Genomic DNA, 13,547 nt, shown 5'->3' with positions numbered 1-13,547 from the left:
AAAGCCATATGTAGTTGCAAGCTCAGAAAAAGGAAGGGGTTGCCCTTCATCTGTCATCATATGCCCTAAGTGTGTAATACCCCGAGCCACCCACATCTTAAAATAGGCAGACTGTGACCCCTGGCAAAAATCTAGGTTCCCCTTAACCGGCAAGAGATAGGCACACCCCGCCGGCAACTGCAATTGTTTGGTCAGGCGCCTCCAGGACTGCCGTAACGGTCTCACTCTGAAAGGTTTTAATGATGTATAATCGACAGACCTTTTCCGTTGGAAAGAAATCAGAACTAGGGGGGGGGAGGGGGTCACAAAATGAAACTCCAGGGAAGACGCAGAACTAACATCAAGAAATATTTCTTCACAGAGAGTGATGGATTCCTAGAATGCCCTTCCGGAGAAGGTGGTGAAGACAAAAACAGTGAAAGAATTCAAAGGGGCATGAGAAGCACTATGGCTGCCTAAATGCAAGACGATGGAAATGAAGAAAAAAGTGCATGGGGGTAACTTGTTGGTGTGGCGGTTACTACCCTTAACCAATAAGCCTGATACTTTTGATGCAACTCAAACATTGCTCTTTGCTTCAATGGCAAGAGATAACGGGGAATTTGACTCAGACAGCAATAAAAAAGGGCTCTGACTTTTACGGTCTGGGAAACTGAAAGTATGGGAAACTGAACTGGATGGTGCAGCAAATACTATCATAATAAGCTTTTTGGGCAGATTGTATGGACAGTTTGGTTCTTTTCTGCCGTCATTTCTATGTTTCTATGGAATACACTGTTTATGGTAAGCAAACTTGCTTTTTCTGCCAATAAGCAGGCTGCATTAGCTATTATATAAGAGGAGTCTAAAAGTTGAGGATTGCAGCAGAGCAATCATTTAGTAAGCAACCTGGACTTCGCCATGGAGAGCGTACTACAGCAAGAACAAAACTGCTTGTTCAAATCTACTGTTAGTCTTTGAAATGTTATCAAGGCAGTAATGGGATGTGAAGATGCTGACTGAAGACCACATCGCAGCTTTGCAGATATCTTCAATGGGTATTTCTTGAAGATGAACAACAGAAGCAGTCATGGCTCATACCTGATGAGCCTTGATTAAGCCTATAATTTGAAGCCCTGCCAAATCATAGTAGTAACCAGTTGGATAAAGTTTATTTGGCGATCATTATCCTGAATGAGACAAAGAGCTGATTGGTTTAATAATGAGACTGAGTACGTCTTTCGTAATATGCCAAGAACCATTTGCAGTCAAAAGTGTGAAAAGCTTTCTGCCAGTCATGCACATGGGCCTTGAGAAGAAGGTAGGTAAGTACTCTAGACTGATTGGTATGGAAAGCGGAGACTACTTTCAGTAGAAACTTTGGGTGGATTCGAAGAACCACCCTGTTGTGATAAAACTGTAAATAAGATAGTGGACGAGAGCCTGGAATTCACTAATTTGTTTCACTGAGGTGAATGCAAGGAGGAAAAATATTTTCCAAGACAAGAACCACACTGAGATCCCATGGAACAAAAGGCTTCTGTATCGCGGGTTTGACATGCCAGCAATCTTTCATAAAATGAGATACGAGCGGGCGAGTGGAGATTGGCCTGCTGTACAACAAAGTGTGGTATACTGCGATGGTGCTCAGATGTACTCTCACTGAAGCATTTGGAAGGCCCAAGTTAGAAAGGTGAAACAAGTACTGTAAGAGTGGTGGAAGCTCACATGAAAAGGGATCAGAATCATGTTGGCTCCAGATGGAAAATCCTTTCTATTTGAAGGCAGTTTCTTCTGGTTGAAAGCTTTCTAGATGAAACCAATATGTCTTTGATTTGATGGTAAATGGAGATTTGCAATCACTGAGTGCTCAACATCCAAGCCATGTGGCTGATGGCTGAAAGACTGGGATGAAAGAGTGTCCCATATTCTTGAATCAGGAGAGTTTGAAAGCTTGACAAGATACATATACCAAATTTGTCTGGGCCACCGAAGTGCTATGGAGGATTAGCTGGCTGCAGTCCTGAAGAACTTTCTGTATTTGTCTTGGCAATGAGAAATATCAGTGGAAAAGTGTACACAAGGCTTTGGCCAGAGTCAAAAGCGTTTTATGCTAGTGTGTGATCACTTGGTAGAATTTAGTTTTGTGTTTTGCTGTGATGCAAACAAGTTCACCGTCGGTAGACCCTCAGATGCCTAAATTTGTTGCTACCGATTGTTGCAGAGACCAATCATGAGGCTGAAACACTCTGCTGAGGCCATCTGCTAGAATGTTGGAGACACTAGGTAGGTAAGTGGCCTTAAGGGTGTTTGATGTCATTCTACCCAATTCCATTATTTTCAGTGATTCCCGGCTGTTAGAATCCAGCTGCCTTCCCAGACTCCTTGGCAGTGGATGTTCACCATGCGGCAGGGAGCCGCCACTGGACGCTCTGACGCATATGATACTAGGTCCCGGGGAAGAGATGCTTAGAGCGTGCATATGCACATTGGTGGGAGATTCGGGTACCTGCCCCAATGATGATGTCACACGCTCAAGACTACTCAGCCTGCCTGGACTTGGATTGGTTGCCTCAGCAAGGTGGTCCTGGTTCCTGCTCCTTCTGGTTCCAATCTTCTGTTTTGCGCAAACCCTCCAGCCTGGTTCCTGCTTCCTCAGCCTTCAGCTTTGCTTCAGTCTTTGCCTGTGGCTCCACTGCAGTCTTCAGCTCCGCTTCAGTCCTCAGCCTTATTTCAAGCCATCAGCCTTGTCCTTGCCTGGCTTCAGCCACAAGCCTAGTCTTTGTATAGACATTTGGACACAGTCACAGTCTGGCCTGTGCCAAGACTCGCTCACCCATCATTGGTGCAGTTCTCAGGACTATACCTACGAGGCTGCGTCATGGCAAGAGGGGCTCACACATACGCAGTTCCTTAGCTTGCGGAGGCCATGAGCTCAGTGAATGTGTCCCCGCGACGGGCCATCACTGCCTTAATCACCCAGATGCAGGAGCAAAAAACAGAATTATTCTCCTGCACCAGTTCATGCAATAGGCCCAGCAGCAGTCTATTAAGTAAAAACTGATTACGGAGTTGAATGTCCAGCTTCAATCTCAGTTCTAGTTCTGGTGAACCCTACACCGGCACCTAACTGGACTGGTGTGTCCATGATTAAACTACCGCTGCTTCCAAGGTATGGGGTGATCCATCAGTCTTGTTACAAGCTGTCAGTCTTGTCCTTGTCTTGCTTCAGCCACAAAGCTGGTCTTTGTATAGACTTTTGGACTCAGTCATAGCCTGATCCATCCAAGACTCACTCACCTGCTGTTGGCATGGGTCTCAGGGCTCTACAGAGCTGTGTCATGGCAAGAGAAGCTCACGCATATGCAGTTCCTTACACCAGCAGAGGAGCCATGATCCTGTTCCTCCCAGCTTGTTGACATAGAACATAGTAACTTGATTGTCTGTTAAATTAGGATGCTCTTCCCTCAGAGATGATGTGTGAATGTGATGAAAGCATGCCATATTGCTTTTAATTTCAAGAGATTGATTTGAAAGAGGAATTCCTGAGAAGACCAAACTCCTGGGTGTGGAAGGATCCCACACGGGCTCCTCAACCTCTGGTAGAAGCATCCATCGTGAGAATGAGCTGATGGGGAAGCAGGCGAAGTGCTCCATCCTGGAACATGAGGGGGCCATAACCATCACTGTAACTCCCTTGCCATTGGCAATGTGATCCACACTAGTGAAGAGAAGGGATGAGTGAGTTGATCCAACTGAAATTTCAGAGCCCACTGGAGATAATGGATGTGAAGGTGGGTTAGAGGAACCACATGGATAGCTGCCGCCATAGGACCCAATATTAAAAGAAGCTTCCTGACCTTGGACCATGGATTAAATAGTTGCGTTTGGATGAGCGAGAGCATGGTGGATATCTGGTTGCTGGACAGGAATGCATTCTGTAGTGGTGAATCTATACATGCCCCTATGAACCAGAAGTGCTGTGTGGGCTCTAGGTTTGAATTCTCAAAGGTGATGAGAAAACCCAAGTTCATTAGAAGATGAATGGTCATGTCTAAGCAGCAGAGAACTGCTTCTCAAGACAGCTGTGATCAATCATCAAAGTGTATTACCTGGTGAAGAAGGTGCACTGCTACTTATGAAGATTCTGGAAGTGGAAGAGAGACCAAATAGAAGGATTTTGTATTGTTAGAGCAACAAACCCAATTGGAAGCACAGGTAGCGACAATGGGAAGTATGAATTGGAAAAGAGCATAGGCATCCTTGAGATCCATGGCACACACATTCATTCATTCTGTTGAATAAATGGGAGACTTGAATTGAGGGAGTTCATTCTTATTTTCTTTCAGAGAATATGTTTGTTGCGAAGCCTTAAATCCAGGATTAATTGTAATTTCCTGACTTCTTGGGGATGAGGAAGTATCCGGAATAAAAACCCTGAGCATGTTGTGATGTAGGGATCATCTCCACTACCTGTTTGAGAAGCGATTACACTTCCAAATGGATTTGTGGGAGAAAAGATGGATCCAGATGGGGAAGCGAAAAACGTGGAAGGGATGGGGACCAGCACCCATGCCGCACAATGTTGAGGACCTAGAAATCTGTGGGTATTTAATGCTATTTCGCAAGAAAATGCTGAATTTGTCCCATTACCGGAAAGGAAGGTAGCCGATTGGTCAACAGGATCAAAAATGTGGCCTTGATTTAGATTGGGCCTGCCAACATCCTCAGAGATGGACAGAGAAAATCTCCACTTCAGCTACACTACTCTTTTCTCTAATTATTTTCATGGTATCCTGCTGGCATCTTGAGATCAATATTCAAAAAAACCTCGAATGGCTAAAATTATCTGACCGATGTTAGCTGGATATTTTCCTGGATATTCAGGAATATCGCTGGTTAGATTTAGGTAGCTGGCTAACTTTGGCCTTAACCAGCTACCTTCAAAAGAATGTAGCTGGTTAAATGGTAACAAGTTAAAAAGTAAATAAATAAATAGACAAACGCAAAACAGAACACAAGTCTGTACCTGCAACCATGCCCCCCCCCTTTCAAGGGGATTCCAAAATGAGGCCGGTAGGCCCGTGCCCCCCCCATTCCCAAACTCCCAATAATAAAAAAGTATCCACTGAAAAGTCTGAGGAGGTAGGCCAGTTCCCTGCTCTCTCCACCCCCCTTGGCAATGTAAATATTTTGTAGAAGGGGGCTCCCTTTTTCCTACCCACCAAGCTGATCCCATCATTTTGATCATTACCTCGATGTCTGCCATCCTGAAAATGTAAAGGCCGCCAGGACTACAGTTCAAGTATACTGGTCCTAGCTGCATCAGTCGTTGCCTCAACAACACGTCTTGTAGCGTAAGCCTCTTACACTGAAAAATTGCCTGTACTGGGGCCATTTACATTACAATAAAAACATTTATGTAATGCCCTATGTATGCTCCCTTTACTAGCTTAGCGGCCCTCCTCTGTACCCTTGCTAACATTTGTGGTAAGTGTGGGCTACAGAGTCAAGACCGTGCCCTGAAACAGACCTTTCCTTTCAATTTAGAAATAATGTTCCCCAGAAACTGCGCACCCCTAAGTCCTGTACAAATCTCAAGGGACATGAAAGAAGCACAGGTCCAGCATCCTGGAGTAAACAAGGCCTACAAGTGCACATATGCAATGGAAGTTTAAAACAGACAAGTTCACAGATGAGCCCTCTGGTGCCCATATCCAAGGCAGAGTCACTGATACAGCACAGACAGCACTCGCTCACAGCAGCAGGCTTGGCGTCAGGGTGGCAGAGACGGTGAGCTAAACACTACCCACCCAAAAAAGCACTCAAATATATTTAACAGTGATATATATTCATCTGCTCTCACTCGGGGCCCTTCAGCCTCCCTGCAGAAGACAAACACATTTTGAAGCAGTCACGTTCCTGCCTGGATCACCACGTTAACGAAAGAGGGAAACCGATGATAAAAGATGACTAAACCCAACCCAGCTGCTGCACAGCTGCAAAACACTCCCGATCTCCATCTCACCATCACTGAAGAGGCTCTGTGCCTGGCTCATGCCTTTCTGAATTTCAGTGTCATCATTTGCCCCACCATCTTTTCAAGTAAAGTAATTCTTCCTGGGCCCGGCCAAAGACCCAGCGGCAATGTTGAGTGCTACCATGTACACAGGACCAGCTCTGGGCAAATGGTGTTCCCTTCCCCCTCAACTAATCTCACATATATGGAGGTCCTTCACTCTCATCTCACTGGGCTTTTGGTACGAATCCTGCACTATTTTGGTTGCCTTTTTTTGGACCGCCTCTATATCCTCTCTGAAATACTGTGTTCAGTTCCGGAGGCTGTACGTTGGAGAGGCTAGAGATAGTCCAAAGGAAAGCAACCAAAATGGGGTAGGATTTGTACCAAAGCCCTATGAGAGGAGACTGAAGGACCTTAATATGCATATCCTAGAAGAGAGGGGAATATGATAGAGACATGTAAATAGCTGAAAAGTATTAATGCGCAAGAAGTCAAGCTTTTTCAATGGAAAGGAAGCTGTAGACCTAGGGGTCACAATATAAAACTCCAAAGATGCAGACTCAGGAACAATGACAGGAAATATGTTTTAATGGAGAGGGTGGCAGATGCTTTGAATGCCCTCCCAGAGGAGGTGAAGACAAAAACAGTAACAGACAAAAAAAAAAGCATGGGATAAACATGGAGGATCTCTAGAGGCAACCTTCACTGAGTGACAGCTGCAGCCCAGGGTAGCGGCGATACAGCTGCATTGTACTTTCTGGAAGGCATGGGGGAGCCTGCACAGAGGAGAGATTGCAACCCTAAAAGGACACACAGCAGGAGCGGGGGTTGAGTTCCACGCAGGAATTGGATCTACTCTGGGGAAATGCTGCTGGGCAGACTGGTTAGGCCATTTTGGTTTTATCTGCTGCCATTTACTATGTTACCAGCATATGCTATGGTCCTTCTGCTCCCATGGGATGCAATATGTGGCATTCTTTCCCCCCTTCTCTCCACCTCCCTTCCTTGCCTTCAGGCATTCTCTCCCTCCTCATCTCTTCCTCCAAGTATTTTCTCCCTTACCCAGACATGTTCTCCCCCTCCTTTCCCTACCTCCCCTCTCTCCAAGCACTTCCTCCTCTCCCTCCTTCCCCCACACGTTCTTCATCCTCTCCCCCCTTCCCCCATTTCTCTCACTCCCCTATTCCTACCCCCTCCCATCAGGTATATTTCTCTCTGGCCATCCCTGCACTCTCTCAAGGGAGGTTGTGGTGGCTTTGTGGAACTCCTCAGCCCCCTTTCTTCTTCCTCAAGATCAGCAGCAGTGGCTTTTTGGGCTTCCCCAGACCCTCCTTCCGATTTCCGCCCAGTAGCTCCTCGCCCTGCCTGTTTGGGCAGGCACGATACGTGACTCTTCTCCTCCTTCTTACTGGCCACTACTTCTGGCTGCTCACTCAGTTAAACCACCCAGTCTGCCCTACCCAAAGGGACCAGCCACAGGAAAGGGGAGGGGGGTGGAATTTTGGTCACAGAGAGGGGCTCTGGGCAGGAAAAGAAACCTCAGGACCTTCAGGAATCAAAGTCTCCTGTCACTGTCACTTGACTCTTACCTACTTCTTTAAGCATGCAGGTTCCTTGTTTATGATGTGACCAAAGTTTACTGACAAGATCAGAATTCCTGTTTTTCAAAATTTTGTGATGATACCAGAATTGGCCTTCAGTCTGCAGCGATGCACCTGCTCTTTGCCTGCAGTCATCGTGCGGCGTATTCTCTTTTGAGACCACCTCCTTAAAGGTGTAGAGAAGCATAGGCCAGCAGCAATTCCATTGCCACTGGTCCAGGCTCTCAGGTGCCTTTAAGGGGACAGACTCTCTGCTACTAGGCTGCTTTGTATGGGTTGCGTCCCCTGCACTAGTTTCACCTTCGTCCAATACCACTGCTGCCCAGTCCACTAGCTGACCAGCCCATCTCACAGTGCCCTAAGCAACCACCCAGCTCACCTTTCCCAAAGCCTGCACTATATGCAGAGAAAATGGGGTTTGATTCCCAGGCTAGGTTGCAAATTCCCCTGGTCAGCTGATACTGGAGATGATGTGGAGGAAATGTTCACTGCCCAAGGGTAGGAGGAGGGAGTCTCAATGACATATAGAAACATAGAAACATAGAAATGACGGCAGAAGAAGACCAAATGGCCCATCCAGTCTGCCCAGCAAGCTTCACACATTTTTTCTCATACTTATCTGTTTCTCTTAGCTCTTGGTTCTATTTCCCTTCCACCCCCAGCTTTAATGTAGAGAGCAGTGATGGAACTGCATCCAAGTGAAATATCTAGCTTGATTAGTTAGGGGCAGTAGGGGTAGTAGCCAACACCTATTGGCCTAATTTAGGGTACACATATAATGGACTCTGAAAGGAACCACATTCTCTTGCCCCTGGCCAATGAGTCTCACTGCAGAGCCTGGCCTGGTGAGGGGTTAAACAGAGGAAAATCCCTAGGTAGTTGTGAATGAAGATTTAGGACAGGGCTTCCCAAACCTGTCCTGGGAGAGCCCAACACCAGTCAGGTTTTCAGGATATCCACAATGAATATGCATGAGATAAACTGCATATACCGAGTCTCCATGATATGCAAATTGAGAAGCTCTGAGATAGGGGCTATAAAACAATAGAGAACGGGTCATCCAAAAGAGTAGGAGGAAATTCCTGGGCCAAAAATACAGAAAAAAAAAAAAAAAAAAAAGGAAATACTTCCTCATACTACTCTTCAATTTATCCTCTCCTGCCTCAAGCCCCCTTGCCCTTGAACTTCTTTTCCAGTGAAAACTGAATTAAGTAGTGTGGATGGCACGAAAGATCACTTGGATATATAGAAATAAAGATCAACAACAAGATGTAGGCGAGATCTTTTTATCACACCTGCTGGTTAAAGTACAAAGTGCCACGCAGTGGCTATTACAGGAACTCACACTGAGCCCACAGAAGGCAAAGACCTTTCCTGCTGTCAGCCAAAAGAGAAGGGGGTCTTTGGGGTGGGGAAGATGAGGGGAACCTGGACAGAGAGATGATGTTGAGAAAAAGTTCCCAGCTGTTAGTATTTTGCATAACAACACCAGCAGGGAAGAGGAGAGACAGAGGACACTAAACAAGGATTGAGATTTGGGTGGGGGGGCCAGAGCACTGCTCCTTCCTACCAGTAAACTGCTAGAATAAACTACCTTGCTATGCAAAATCAGTGAGCTAGCAGTTTATTATGCTTCCCACTGTGGAGCAAATTACTGCTTTCATAAAGATTGCATTAACAGCGAACAAGCTCATTCTCCCAGTATTTACTTGCCTTCAATGTGCAGCCATGCTACATCTAACACGTATGTATTATTTTTAGTACTGTGGCTCTAGTTAGCTTTACCATGTGCGTTAGCCCCACAGTACTAGTTTTAGCATAGTATTTAGTTTAACACATTAAATACAGTGCAGCTTAGTGTGTAGGCCTCTTAGTCTGGCTCCAATTTTTTCTGGTTGGTGTTAATCCCAACAATTTCAAAAATGTGTATACGATTTTCTTTTAATGTTCCCGATGTTCTACAAATGTTCTCATTACTCTAAAATAAGTGTGTGGGGGGGGGGGCTTTCTTTCAGGCAAAGGAAAAAAAAACAAACCGACCTACATTCACACAAATACAAATTGGAGAAGTGTTCACTGGCTGTGTAGCACAAATAAGGTGTATTTCATAGCGCAGCAATTCCAGGGTCTCTGACACCGAGTGGAGTCAAAATCAAGCCGAGACCAACAGAACCTACCAAATCGAGTTGGTTGTGACAGGACTGGGTGGGGTCCTGAGCAGAGTAGTTGTAGCAAGACTGTCATGAAAGGACCAGGGTCACATGACCTAAAGAGAGAGGATGATAGCAGTGCCAGTACTGTGACTCCTGCTATAGCAGATAAGAAGGGGGCAGCAGTTACAGATGTTACTTCTACCGGGGACCCATAACATTTTTCCTGAGGGCAGCCATCTTCTCTGAGCCAAAACACTGCTTGAGACAGGCCAGAAAGATACCCCAGCACAGGGCTTCTTACAGGGCCAGGAGTCATTTTTGTAAGATGTGGAGTGCACCACCTTATCAGCTCCAGAGCTGCTCATTACTCATTTCCCCACTAGCTGCCCAACAGGAAGAAGCGGAGGCTATTGTGCTGGCCAGCATCACTGTTGTATACAGGACTGGGGAAGGGGACAACCCTTCAAAACAGTGGATTTAGATGGGAGCTGCAGCAGCAACACCGGGGAAGATATTTATGCATTTCAGGCTCTTGAGCTTTTTCATGTTTGAGAGCTCTTATCTGAAGGTCCCAGAGATTTCACTTCTTATTTTTAGTTTTTGATTTTTGTTTAAAAATACTTCAGCTTTTATACTATTTGTTTTTAATTCTCTAAACTGAGCAATGTTTAATTTATTCTTAAGGCTTTAAAACTGGTTTTGCTTTTTTTTTTTTATATAACTTTTTATTTGTTAACAAGGCAGAGCAGCAAACAGTACATCAACCATACTTCGGAAGATCAGTAAGCTTATCCCAATTGAGTAAAGGCTCTCTTCACAAGCATGTAACATATGCCTCCTCAAAAAATTGTTTTGGCATTTACAGTATAATTTCACCAGCTCCAATACTTTCCCCGCACCCCATCCTATATTGAGGAATTCTCTTTCAGAGCAAAAAGTTACACGTTCTAAGATGGCCAGTTTTGAAATTTTATTCTGCCAAAAAGTCACCTGGGGTTAAGTCTTCCAAAAATATGCTATGGTTATCCTTTCCGCATGTAACATATGCATTTAATCACTTTTGGACAGGTCCTGATCCTCCCACCTATTTGACAAACATAATCGAGGGGAAAGAAAAATTGACAAATCCACAATTCTTTACATTATAAAGCATTTTTACAGTCTTGCTTTTTAAAACTCTGCCTTTTGTAATGTTTTGTTACATCAATCATGTTCTAGGAGGCTTCCTATTGGTCAGAGCTCGAGAAATGAATGCATACGGAAACAAGAAGAGTCCCTATTGGCCCGACATCTACGTCTTGCCAACCAATCTGCCTTTGAGCAGTAGCCAAGCAACCGGGCAACCACACTGCCCCCTTCTGCAGCTCTAATTTTATTGCTGAGACAAAAAAAAAAAAAAAAAAAGCTTTCCTCCATTTTATAAAACCATCTGGAATAACATTTTCTAAGAAATATTCACAAAGAAACATGCGTAAAAGGGTAATCTGCTATCCTCCAACATTATAAAAATCAGAGCCTCCCACTCTAGGGGCCTTTCCATTGGTCAAACGAATCCTGGCTCTAAGTCACATAAGCGGGGCCTCCACTCAGCCGCGGTGGCTCCAAGCGTGGAAGGCCACTGGAAACAGTCTGGGAGGGGCGACACCAGGCTCGGCCGCTCACAGACCACCTTCCTCTTACACAGGCCCACCCCGTAAAATACTCCCTCCGGCTAAGCCTGGGCAAGCTGAGCCACGCCAAGCTATGCTGTCCTCCCAGGCAGCGGCGATTTGCAGGAGAGAAAGTGAAAGTTATTTCCCCTCCTCCACCACAATAAATTCCTGTCATTTTTGCAAGATATTTTGTCTGATGAATATAATAAGCTAGCAAGGCTGGATTTCGGCATACGTAATAGGCATGCTCCTACGGCACCGAATTGTAAAGGTGTTGAAAAACGGATTCCCCTCTTCTGCTTTCTGACTTCTGGAGGAGAAACCCCTCTCTCTTGATCCTCTCTGCCTATGGACACCATAATCTTAAATCCGGCCCTGGAGGATGTTAATGTAGGAAGTTAGCCAGAGAATTCAGCATGCTATGTGCACCTCATTAGCTCCAAACATAAACCAAAATAAATGGCTGAATTAGCACTGTGAGCTGCAGGTTTGAACGTCACTACTATTCAGAAGGCTCTGACTTGTGTCAAAAAACACTTTCTTTTTTTTTTTTTTATCTGTACGTGCTGTGTTTTACAGTGTCCCCAATAGATGCACATGCACGTTTTCATTGCATTTTGTCTTTCCTTCCTAATGCCACACTGGTCCCCTTTCCCTTCATGAGTGGCCCTGGCTGACTACTCAAAAGTCCCGTTACTCCAACTTCTCAACCCGTTTATAAGTTTTCCTTCCAGATACCAAAGGTATCGAGGCAACAAACCAACACATAGCCTAATTTAAAAGGCAAAGAGTCTGCAACGTGATCCGACAGTACCCTGAGAAACGCCACGTTTCTGCTGGACCGAGGACGAGCAGCTGACTAAGGATGGGAATCCTGTATTGTGTCACCCAGCCTCCCACCCGCCTGGACTGGGGTCGCTGGTTTCTCTCGCTCTCTCGATTTAGGGAGCCTATACAGAAACTAAACTGCACGATTGAGAGTCAGACTGCTTCTCACCGATCGGTGGCGGAGGAATGCAACAGCAATAGATGCTTTCAAACTTTCCCATGGCTCGGATCACAACAAACACGATCCAAACACGCCGGGGGAAAAAAAAAGTCACGAAGAACGCAGACTGCTAAAAGTTTCGAAACTGTGCACGGGCAAAGCCGAAATCGCCATCAGATGAACACCTCCCTTCTCGTTCCGGATATGCTGACATTAAACTCGGCAGGAGGCAGATCTCGTCGCTTTCACGCACATACATCATTCTCGTCCACCCAAAAATGCGCACAAGGTTTATTTCTCAAGCAGGGATGCAAACTTTGGAAAGCTCCAGGCAGAAACTTACCTCCGAGAGTTTAACGGCAAGAGGAATCAAGCCTAGAAGAAAGCAGCCCAGGAACATGCCCAGGGAGATTAAAAACACGACCACCAGCCCGTCCATGCTAACGGGAGGCACAATTTCCCTCTTACAGGGTCGGTTTGCGGTCTGCGGCTCTCCCGCGGTGACACTTTCCCTTCCTCGGCGCCTGCTGGCTGCGGGCTCGGAGAGGGGAGGAGTTCCTGGGGCACTGAGCGGTCCCCCACCCCTCCCTAGCGACTAGAAACGGCCGGTTCCGGGAGAGTAACCAACGGTAAAAGCATCGGTGCCACGCGACGGATCCTGGTAAGGGAGGGATCGCAGCCGGGCTCCCGGGCGCTGGCCCACGAGAGCCTCCTGCTGCTCCCCGCGCGCGCGCGGGACGTGCACTTCGGACGCCCCGCATTGAGCTTCACGGGATTATGACGTCACCCGGGCTTCAGCGCTGCCCGAGTCTGTTTTACTTTGCAAAGAAAAGGGGCCTGCTATTTTCCGTAAGCCGCGTCAACGCGCAGTGTTTTGAAATAACACGCCGCATTTGCGATTATGACAAGCTCGCCTGTTGTTCCCTAAATCCGGTGCAGCCGGGCTACGGGAATGAGCTGTGTTGCACACAAAGCAGCTCATCACCATGGCAAGCAGTGTCGTGCGGCGCAGCAAAGAAAACCAAAAACTTTGCGCACTGCGCTATTGCCGAAAATTAGCCTACTCCACTCAGGCGTGTGGACAAGCTAATGGGGACGGGGACCCCAGGCTTCATGTCCACAGGGTCTCAGCTGGGCATTATCAGCCGGCCT

The 13,547-nt window shown here is 46.3% G+C and overlaps 1 protein-coding gene across 2 annotated transcripts in view; it reads right to left on the bottom strand.

Annotated features, from left to right (window-relative positions):
• Nucleotides 1-13,198, bottom strand: part of LOC115086787 (zinc transporter ZIP9-like) — an 83,912-nt gene extending 70,714 nt beyond the window's left edge. The window contains exon 1 of one of the 2 annotated variants that reach the window (XM_029593112.1): nucleotides 12,739-13,198. In XM_029593112.1, the coding sequence (XP_029448972.1) occupies nucleotides 12,739-12,834 (96 nt within the window). In that variant the 5' untranslated portion in view covers nucleotides 12,835-13,198. The remainder of the gene's footprint in view (nucleotides 1-12,738) is intronic. The other variant, XM_029593111.1, reaches the window with a different exon arrangement.
• Between the last annotated feature and the right edge of the window lie 349 nt (nucleotides 13,199-13,547).

Source organism: Rhinatrema bivittatum, chromosome 3, assembly GCF_901001135.1.
Source record: "Rhinatrema bivittatum chromosome 3, aRhiBiv1.1, whole genome shotgun sequence".
NCBI lineage: Eukaryota > Metazoa > Chordata > Amphibia > Gymnophiona > Rhinatrematidae > Rhinatrema > Rhinatrema bivittatum.
The sequence above is the reverse complement of the archived record's forward strand: the minus strand, read 5'-3'. Positions and strand labels throughout refer to the sequence as shown.